This window comes from Brachyhypopomus gauderio, chromosome 13 (genome assembly GCF_052324685.1).
Source record: "Brachyhypopomus gauderio isolate BG-103 chromosome 13, BGAUD_0.2, whole genome shotgun sequence".
Taxonomy (NCBI): Eukaryota; Metazoa; Chordata; class Actinopteri; order Gymnotiformes; family Hypopomidae; genus Brachyhypopomus; species Brachyhypopomus gauderio.
This window is the reverse complement of record NC_135223.1, coordinates 10407799-10418290: the sequence shown is the minus strand read 5'-3', so window position 1 is coordinate 10418290 and position 10492 is coordinate 10407799. Positions and strand designations below refer to the sequence as shown.

At 39.6% G+C, this 10492-nt stretch overlaps 1 protein-coding gene across 2 annotated transcripts; it reads right to left on the bottom strand.

Annotated features, from left to right (window-relative positions):
• Positions 1–1736: 1736 nt before the first annotated feature.
• On the bottom strand, positions 1737–4137 carry gra (granulito). Of its 2 annotated transcripts, none has more exons than XM_076970818.1 (6): positions 3745–4137; positions 3181–3257; positions 3006–3058; positions 2824–2896; positions 2004–2110; positions 1737–1825 (listed from the first exon to the last, which is right to left on the bottom strand). In XM_076970818.1, the coding sequence occupies exons 1-6, from the start codon at positions 3888–3890 to the stop codon at positions 1769–1771; spliced, it is 513 nt and encodes a 170-aa protein (XP_076826933.1). In that variant the 5' UTR covers positions 3891–4137; the 3' UTR covers positions 1737–1768. The 2 variants fall into 2 exon arrangements, with proteins under 2 accessions (XP_076826933.1, XP_076826934.1); XM_076970819.1 differs by lacking the exon at positions 3745–4137 and adding an exon at positions 3532–3716.
• Positions 4138–10492: the final 6355 nt, after the last annotated feature.

The following is a 10492-nucleotide window of genomic DNA, read 5'->3' as shown; positions in this document are numbered from 1 at the left end:
TGTGGAAAGGCGTTGGCGCCACACATGGAGAAACCCGGGAAGGAGGGTCATTACGGTCAGGACAAACCCCACAACCCGCTGGACCCAAACGCCTCAGGACATCATTTAATCACTTTTATCATTCACACTCCATTAACGTAACTGTCTGTGTAACACAAAGATAACACGGCAGCGAATACATTAATGTTGTTTTACTTAAGGAAATGTGCCTCACGGTAACACCCGTTCATTCGCAGCAGGTGATTCTTTCGAGACTACAGAACAGTCACCATGTTGCTTCTTCACGGTATGACAAAGTGAAATGATTTCACAAGTAAACGTGAAATTACATTTCACAACTGTTTGCGTAAGGCATTTCGCATTTCACTGTCAAACGACGAAGACTGAAAAAATACTGCGATAACATTGGTAGCTCAGTTAGTCCAGAACAAACAAATGACAAAAAAGCCCCACAAATGTTACAAAAAATAATAATAAATAAATAAAAAATTTTCTCATAGATTTTACACAAAATGTAAAAACTGTGTATATGTAGCTTTTGGCAAGTGAGAAGCCCCTCAAATTCAAAATGTCACATTTTTCTACTCATACAGCAAATATCAAGAGTATAACATCTGTCTAGTGTCAACTATATTGCTGAGCCAAAATAAAGTGTATCTCTCAGTCTCTCTCCCCCTTGGGCTACTTACAATGTAAAACTTTAACACAAAAAACATCACTGGACATCCTCAGCTATGAATAAGTAAACTTTGCATAGTGTAAAAACTAAGACAGACAATCACCTCAAGTACAAAGTACAAACATTAAGTTACATTTTCTAAACTTGAAACTCTTATTGCCATTCCACTTCAACACAAGGCAAACCAAATAAGTCCACAGTAATAGAGGTTAGTACACCGTGCAAAATCACAGATATTCAAAAACCACACACTAGAATTCAAAGCAGCTGGTTGTGGCCAACAGCGAGGTCGAATAATTGAATTATCAGAGCTCAACCTAACCTTGTCTTATTTTATTTAGCCAGTCTTAAGAATCCACTATGGAAGTTCTTCAAAAGTCTGCTTTTATCAAAAAGCCCTATGAGGATAAACACACATCCACAAAATAAAAACATCCTAATAACACACATTACTCAAAGAAGACCAAATCAAGCCTTTCATAATAACAGCTTCAAGAATTCTCATTGATTTACCTTCTTAGCTTTTCATTTGAATCCCTGAAGATGGAACAATCTACAATCTGCTGAATGACAGGATGTAAGGAATCCTTGGTCGGGCAGTGTCAGACTTACAAAAACAAACCATGAGCACATTTTTGCATCTTCACTTTCACAAATATATAATAATTAGCTTATTATTTGCAGTGTAAGCAAAAGCTGTTAAATAAGTCAAATGTCAACAAAATCAGGCTAAAGAGTAACAATGTCAAACACGCAAGTCTGTGTTCATGTACTTAAAAACACGTTGCTGCAAACCCCATGATCACATGAATGTACAACATTCAGTAGATACTGTCTGGCAAGTACAGTCAGTGTGATTTGCCTGAGCTGGAGCTTAGAATGTGGAAACATAAAGCCAACGAGTAGAAAGGCTGTAGAAATGAACTCTCACACTTCCCAAGCAGCCAAACACACATTAAGGAATAGGTGAATTACAGGTGAGTTACACTGCTTGGTCTGGGCCAGTGGTGGTGGACAGAAACTACCATCATGGTTTCACTTTCTCTCAGCCTCATGATGCTGCTTTAAACAAACGTTTATTGTTTCCACTTATATGTTCAGGTTGTTGTTAAAGTTCTGAAACAGTTTATGTACATCTTGGTGCCTCTGTGAAATGGAAGAACAAAATGCCATTTAGATGGGAGTTACATTACACTGCATACAAAGACAGTTTCATTATAATGTAGAAAGCAAATATATTCAAAATATAAGTCATATGGTCAGATAAAGCATTTATTCATTTACATACTGGGCAATTATTTGTAATTTGTGTAAAAAACCTTACCGCTTTCTCTAGAACTATTGGGTGATCTGGCAAGAAGTCTGGTTTTATTTTAGCCATTGGCGAACTTGCCAAATTGATCAGAAAGTCTCGACTGTAAGAAATTCTTTCTATTAGGAGCAAAAACACCAATGTTATTTCCAGGTATTCACTACATTGGGAATACTAGCAAATACTAACCTTCACATCAGACAAATTAGGTTCAATAAGTTCATGCCTCAGAGGTATGACCAGGTGAGATTTAATGCACTTATTCAAGTTTTTTCCCCTGTCTACACACAATAGCATCGTTCAGGGTTACTGAGAAATACAGAACACCCATATCCAATAAGGTATGTGTGTGAATATCCCTTTTGTTTTGTATCACTCGATTTGTCATTTGACTCCTATCAACATCTTTTTGTGAAACACTTAACATAGAGAGTGAGGCAATTTTATATCTTGTGTTGAGAGTTCTTTGTTGGGAGGTACATACACCCTAGTGGCAGATAGAAATAATGGCAATATTTCTAAACACTTGCAAAGCATTTATACTGCAGTTTTTACTGATACTGCACAGTTGGCAATTTGAGATTTTCTGAAACTACGCCAAACAATCCAGTGTAATTCTTCGGTTTTGCTGCTGTCAACAGAATTCCCTTCTGATGTAATGTTTCACTGTGCTTGTGTAGACAAAACAATCCAGAAATGGACAGATTTAACTTCTAGGACAGTAAATTAGTGTTGCATTACTACAAGAAATGACTGATTTACAAGTACTGCAAGTCTGACAACCAAATATTAGTCTATTTATGAACTTAAGAACTAAGTGTCTGATACATACCCGTCTTGGCTGCTTGACTTTGGCTGTGAAGTTTTATAATTTCATAAAACTGCTCCACTCCAATCGTGTTTGTCTGTCCACAACACAAAAAGTTCTGATAAGGGCTGATAAACATGTGAACCCAGCTCAGAAAGACAGTGTGGCTGTGAACTTCGGGGTGCTGTACAAAAACGTCGCCTTACTTGCTTCGCCGGTGCCTTGTCCGGTCGCTCGGCCACCGTCTCTCTTGGTTTCTCTATAGATCACAGTATCAAGCACATGAAAATGAGTCGTCGTCCCCCGAACAGATAACGGTCGCCTGATCTAATGCTAATATATACTAATATACTGTAGAGAACAGCCCAACTTATGGCCCACCTTGATTCACGTTCAAACGACGCAGTGGCCTCGCCGGCTCCAGGTTTCGAAACAACCGCCTTGATACCTCCATCCTCCTGAGGATGATTTTGCGATTATATAAACCAAGATAGCTAGGAAACTATATCTGATTTTTAAAAATGCTTTTTTTGTCGATGTCAAACTGAATAAACTTATTTAGCGAGTTACACAGACCCAAAGTTACCCATCTTACCGTGACACAGTATAAGTCTAAATGTACGTTGCTAATCAAGTTAGTTATCCGATGTATGCTAACCACGTAGCTAACTAACTAGCTGGTTAACTAACTAACTAAATGCTCCAGAGAATGAGCAAAACTTGCCACTGTACCATTCAGCACGGGAGCTCAATAGCAAACCAGCAGATACCAAACTGCCATTCCTCTACCCGGCTAGCCAGCCTTCATGGTTTGTTTTTGACCAAGTTAAAACGCTTTAAACCTGGTTAACAGAGGCATTATTCTAGCGCATCGGTCACATCCCTTCCCTAGATTCGACGACTTTATAATCAGATAACATATTTAAAGTGTCATCACTGTCTTACACAATATCTGATCCCTGCAGATGAACACCAAGATCATGGGACACTGTTGTTCCTATCGTCTCCCTGTCCACACACTCACATACGTCCTCGTCACACTCCTCGTCGACGTCCTCATGATGAAACACACCATGTGGTGTGCTATCCATTAAAGTTTTTAATATCAGTTTTAATTTAGATTAGAAATGAAAAAAAATGTTTAATATGCTCTGCATTTATAAAATTAGGTCTAACATTAAACCCTGCTTGACAAGACTTCTAAAATAGGCCATTTCGACGATAAGGGTCAGGGCAGAGTCAAAATGTAGGCTGTAGGATAAATGTAGTTGTCCTAAGATCATGACACTAGTCCACTCAAGCACTGTAAACTATTCTTGGGAATTATGGCGCTCCTTTATCGGAGTGGACCGAATGGAGTGATTTTAGATGACAGGTTATAGACATATCCTGTGTGACTTTGCTGTTGAATAAATAGGTACACACCTGGAAAATATTGTGAAATAGCACCTTGAATTGGAAGACATATTACTAGAGGAGTTCTGTTCACGTACATGTACTAGGAAAAGTAACAGGTGTGTGAGTCTTTGAAGGCTAATATAACACTTATAACTATACAGTTCCTAAGTATGTCTGAATGTCTTGTTAAAATAGGTAAACTTGTCTAGAAATCTAGTTGGTTTTCACATATTTGTGCCCAGGGAACAGCACAAAGATATGCAGAGAATATACGTTCAACGTTCATGTCTGTCGATAAGCCTACTCTTAAAATGAACTCTTCAAGTAAGTCAACACAATACATAAAATGTGGAGCTGAACAAATCGTGTGAAATGTCAAGCTGAAGACTCAGCTATTCATGTCAGGCTGATTCAGCTATAAACCTTATGTTCATTCAAACTATAATTAAATTATCAAATTGCTCCTTATGTAATATAACCCAGAATGTCAATTTGATCCAGAAGGAATGCTCACTATCCAGTTCTGAATGGTATGACCAGTCCTAAATGGCACCTGAGGGTCTGCAGTCCTCCTCAAAGTCCAGTTCGGTGATGTCAACTACATGCAGACCTACGGTGCACTAATTCTCCAGACTGCTGAGTGTAAAAGCGCAGATGTGGGACTGGAACCTTGGCACTGTGCAGAAGTGTAAGATACATTTTCGCAACAACAGTAAAGGCAAAAACTCTCATGGTTATGTTACTAGTGCCTTGCGAATCCTACTGTCCTGTGACATTCACAAATGTCCAACATCTCTAGACTTCTCTGCACTTTCACACCTGTGGACTTCACTTGCATGCACTCAAGAAAGCTTTTAAGGCCAAAGGGCTTATCTGGGGCATAAGGGGAGTAATGAACACTTTTTTGCAAACTTTCAGAGTCCACTATGGATGCTGACCTCTGCAGACAGATGTGTGACAGATGCGTTGACAAACAAAATAAATTATGCCGATCACAGTTTTTCATTTAAATGTTATTAGCACGTTTTATACGGATAGCAGGTATTGAATTGAAGCTATTCTAAATTTTAGTGTAACTTCTCATGTTCATTAACAATTGGTCCACTGATTGACACTTAGGGCGTACTCACACTAGGCTCTGTGATCCGGGCCCGGGCACGGTTCCCTGCCGAAGCACGGTTCGTTTGGCTAGTGTGAGCGCTCCAACCATGCTCGGGCCCGCTTGAAGAGGTGGGCCAGGGCACGATTCGCGTGGACTCGGGCACGGTTCGCTTCTAGTGTGAGCGCTATCCGTGCACGGGCCCGCTTGGTGCCTCGTCTGATTGGCAGAGGTGGGACCAAGTCAGTGTTTTGCAAGTCTCAAGTAAGTCCAAGTCTTTATCCTCAAGTCCCGAGTCAAGTCTCAAGCAAAGATAGTCAACTCAAGTCAAGTCTCGAGTCAAGACAGGCAACCGTCAAGTCAAGCCCCAAGTCTGAAACTTGGAATTTCAAGTCCTTTCGAGTCTTTTTTTTTTTTACAGGCACCAACACTTTACGAATGCTACGCTGATGCGTTTCTTTACTCGTTTTGTTGGTGTCCGCCAGCCAAAAGATGACAGATCATTTACATTTTATCTTCTCTTAATTACTTAAACAAGAATGTTTCGTTACATTATTTTACACGAAAATAGCAAGCTTCATCGTAAGCAAGATGCTGTCATTATGAATGGTTATTCTAAACATTTGGATAAAATGTTTAAATATAGACTAATAAAAGGTTAGGGTTATTTTTTCATTGTTTTCTGTTATTGTGGGGTCACGGTGTACTATTGTTACCTGGAGATTCAGTGGGGTCACATATTCTGATGGCTGCCGTCAGAATTGGTGACCCCAGTTAAAAAGGCTCACCTGTACATCCCATTCATGATTTCTTTGTTGGCTGCAATGGTGAGGGGATGGTAAATCTTGTTTAAGTAATTAAGAGACGATAAAATGTAAATATAAACATCTGTCATATTTTGGCTCGTGGACACCAACAAAACTAGTAAAGAAAGTGCATCAGCGTAGTTTACGTAGCATTCGTAAAGCGTTTGTGCCTCTGAACAGAAACTGTGAAATAGCGCCCCCTGTGGTCACAAAACTCGACGGTCACAGAATCTGGTGTAACACCGGTCTGCGTCAGAAGGACGGAAATGAAATTAATGGGGAGCACTTTATAAATATTAATATGCGTTTTAAAATTTAGATTTGGGGTAAAAAAAATCAAGTCTTTGCAAGTAAACAGGTTCAAGTCCAATTCAAGTCCCAAGTTATTGGAGTAAAAGTCCAAGTCAAGTCTTAAGTCTCTGAATATTTTTTCAAGTCAAGTCAAAAGTCTTAATATTAATGACTCGAGTCCAAGTCATGTGACTCGAGTCCCCACCTCTGCTGATTGGTTCATTTTGCTGGAACTCAAACATGACGTCAGTGATGCGACGCTCACGTTAAACAGTCAATCACTGCTTAACCACTTTCAAAAACCTAAGTGGATGGCCTTACAGAAACAGTATTACTTGTAATATTTTAGTCTCTCCCAGCAAACAGACAATATAATGTAACATCTGTCGTTTTCTTATGCCAGTTAATTTTTACTGTAAACTGCTTCTTTTGGACTTTCTTTTCCAGTGTGTGCATTTTTGGTAACATACTGTCTACACAATGAGTGATATTTACATGTATGGAATGTAGATTAGACAAAAGTCTGTCACAGTCTTGCAGTTAATTGTTATATTTTATTAGGAACATGAAAATCATGACGTCAGTGATGCGACGCTCACGTTAAACAGTCATGGCGGCAAAGCGATTAGCAGACAAACGTTGTGCTAAATTATCGATAAATCTGTGCTTGCACCGTGTTTCTGCACTACCAAAACGATTCCAAAAATACAATAAAAAGAGAATCGTGAACTCCATAGTGTTGTGCGAGCGCGCTTTTATTCCAAATAAAGTCACGTTGTGATGACGTAATGAGTGCAGGCCAGAGGGGGAGTGGGGAGGGGGGATAACCGGGCCCAGCACGGAACCAGCAAACCGTGCCTAGTGTGAGTACGCCCTAAATTATTCTGGAATCTGTATTAGTTTTTTACAACTGCTAACATGCGTTTCCCAAAACTTGATACATTTTCAAAACTCTAAACACAGCAACACATTTACCTCATACAAATAGCCAATATCCTGTTCAAAAGCGCATTTTCTTAACTAAATACCACTAGTGCAGATGCTCTATTCGAGAGGAACATAATGTCAATCACTGCTTAACCACTGTCAAAAACCTAAGTGGATGGCCTTACAGAAACAGTATTACTTGTAATATTTTAGTCTCTCCCAGCAAACAGACAATATAATGTAACATCTGTCGTTTTCTTATGCCAGTTAATTTTTACTGTAAACTGCTTCTTTTGGACTTTCTTTTCCAGTGTGTGCATTTTTGGTAACATACTGTCTACACAATGAGTGATATTTACATGTATGGAATGTAGATTAGACAAAAGTCTGTCACAGTCTTGCAGTTAATTGTTATATTTTATTAGGAACATGAAATTATAGCCTAACTCAAGAAAGAATGACCGTAATTGTAAACAATTAGCCATATGGTCCCATATGTGTAACACATAGGCTATACAAAAATAAATAAATCTACAGAAGGGGGGGGAGGGGAAAAATTTAAAAAAATAAAAATACCACAAAACTTAAGTCTCATTACATCTGATCTAAATGGTCTTCACATGTTTTCATCTACTTCACATCTGATGTTGTCCCTGGCCATGCACCTGGAATAAAACCGCTTAGCATGCCTTATCCAGCCCTGGCAGATACGTCTCTGCAGCAGGCATCTAATGCATCTAGGAGGGACATTTGGTCATGTGGCTGATGATCATAGACCTTGCACCTCCAGGCTGAAAACATTTCTTCAATGGGGTTGAGGAAAGGCGATGTAGGATGAGAGGAAAAGGACATCACTCTTGGATGGTCTGCAAACCAGTTTGTGATGACACGAGTGGTGGAATGCTACGTTGTCCCATCACAAATGTCCTCGTGTTTCCTCCCACATTTACCCTTTCTGCTTCTGGCACTAGTTGCTGGTAGAGTTCATTCAAAAACAAAGGGTCACCGTTATAGGGACCAATCTGGCATTTGTGAAAGACCAAACAAGCACTTGACATTGCAGCACACATTGTGATATTTCCTCCCCTCTGAGCCAGTACATTAATGCTCTTTTCCCAATGTTTCTACTAGGTTAAATCTGCCTCGTCCACATAAATGAGTTCATGTGGGGTCTGGTCGGCTTCCAACTCCATGACTCTAAAAGAAACAGTATTTGAACACACTTTTGTCCTACTGTACATACGATAACTCATGTTTCCTTGCAGAGTGGCATAGTGTAAACTCACTATATTGCAAGCTATAACAGGTATAGAGGATAGACACCATACCTGGACATATTGTTGGTGGAGTTCCTTAACCCTCTCACTGTTCCTTTCAAAAGGAACTGTGTACAATTGCTTCATGCAAACTCTGTATTTAGTCAGAGTCCAGGCAATGGTCGTCATGCTAATGCTTTCCACATTGAAAATATACAAAATAGTCATTTTCTATCATTTTGGTCTGAATTTCTCCAAGTTTAATTCCATTGTTAGCAATGACCATGTCTACAAAGGTATGCTCCTGGTTTTCACTCAGGAGTGTTCCTCTTCCCCCAGAGGGAGGCAGATGTTGCATCCTTTATTGTAAAAGAACATAAACACAACATATGTATTAGTGGTGGTAGGACTGCAGGTACTATACTGTAAGATATAGCATCAATAGGAATATACTTGTGAAATGTATTGTTTACCTGTTAGTTTGTTTACAGTAAAGGTCCGGATAATGGAAGCCACAGTTGAGCGTCTGAGGTTAGGCTGCACTCTTTCACCAGCATCTCTCAGTGATCACATGGTTTATCACATGATCTATGATGGTGGCTCTAATCTCATCAGTGACAGTAGTTCGTACCCTTCATTGAACACCACCATGCATTCTTTCTCCCTCTACCTCACCCTGGCCCAGCTGTTCATCTTCCTTGTGCAGACATTAGTGATGGGACATCTGAAGCTAGGCTTCGAAGCGTGTACCGAGTAAAAAGGGGCGTGTCCGATGAAGCCCCGCTTCGGAGCTTGTGTCATATTGAGCAAAATCACGTGATCAGCAACAAACGAGGCCTCGCATTACATCGGCCACGTCATTGCTTCGTTTTGCGTATCGTTTTTCTAAATAAAAGCACGATGAACCCTGTTGCTTCGTGGGTTGTAGTAGGTGGTTAAATTTAAAATCTGGAACGTTCTAAATTCTTTTTGTTTGATCAGGATGTACATCAGATTCACACATCAAAAACAGACTAAAAACCATTGGAAGAGGCAAACCTTATTTGTAATGTTAAAAACATTTTACATTTGGCAGACGCCCTTATCCAGAGCGACTTACATTTTATCTCATTTTTATATAAGTGAACAATTGAGGGTTAAGGGGCACCTCAGTCATGGCCTCAGGCCTGGGGATCGAACCCACGACCCTCCGATTACAAGCTCAGTTCCCTAACCACTTCCCTTCCCTAACCACCAGGTCATGACTGCCAAACCAGATCTAGAAGCCCCAAGAAGCAATTATTTTAAACACATTCTGTTTTTAAAAAAAATCAGTTTCTAACTCCAAATATTCAGTCACTCAACAATCACTCAATTCCCAACATAGTAAAGTACAACATATCTTCATTGTCAAATACGTTCATGACATACAAGAAAACCCAACACAACCAGTGCCGTTTCAAGGTATTTGGGGGCCCCAAGCAAAGACACCAACCGGGGCCCCCCCAACCTCCACACCAGAAATCTCATGCCCAAACCCCCCTCCGGCCAAAAAAAAAAACATATCTGGCCGCAGTCCACCTTCAAGAACCACAGCATATACACCTCAAACTAACTACTTTACAAATTTACTACTTGTAGCTGAACATAGCAGATTTAAGTATGGGATTACCCGGGACGTATATATTGTTTTTAGCCTACCTGCTGCTAAATTACACCATTTGTACAGGTAGGCCTAATTTATCCAGTGTAAATCATCACTTACCACTGTCTTGTGTTTTTTTTAGGGGTGGGCATAGATAAATTTTTTAAATCTAGATTAATCTCACTGAAATCTTGAAATTAATCTAGATTAATCTATATTAAAATGGCTCATATGTGTGCTACCCAAGTAATAACTAAAAGTCAGCTTTTGAGATAGGGTTTCTTAATACAGA

Coding starts and splice junctions, on each gene's coding strand:
- gra (XM_076970818.1), bottom strand. CDS start 3,890: ATGGATAGCACACCACATGGTGTGTTTCATCATGAGGACGTCGACGAG. Junction 3,258..3,744: donor CTGCAGGGATCAGATATTGT/GTAAGACAGTGA, acceptor AATCATCCTCAG/GAGGATGGAGGTATCAAGGC. Junction 2,111..2,823: donor AAGTCAAGCAGCCAAGACGG/GTATGTATCAGA, acceptor TGCTCCTAATAG/AAAGAATTTCTTACAGTCGA.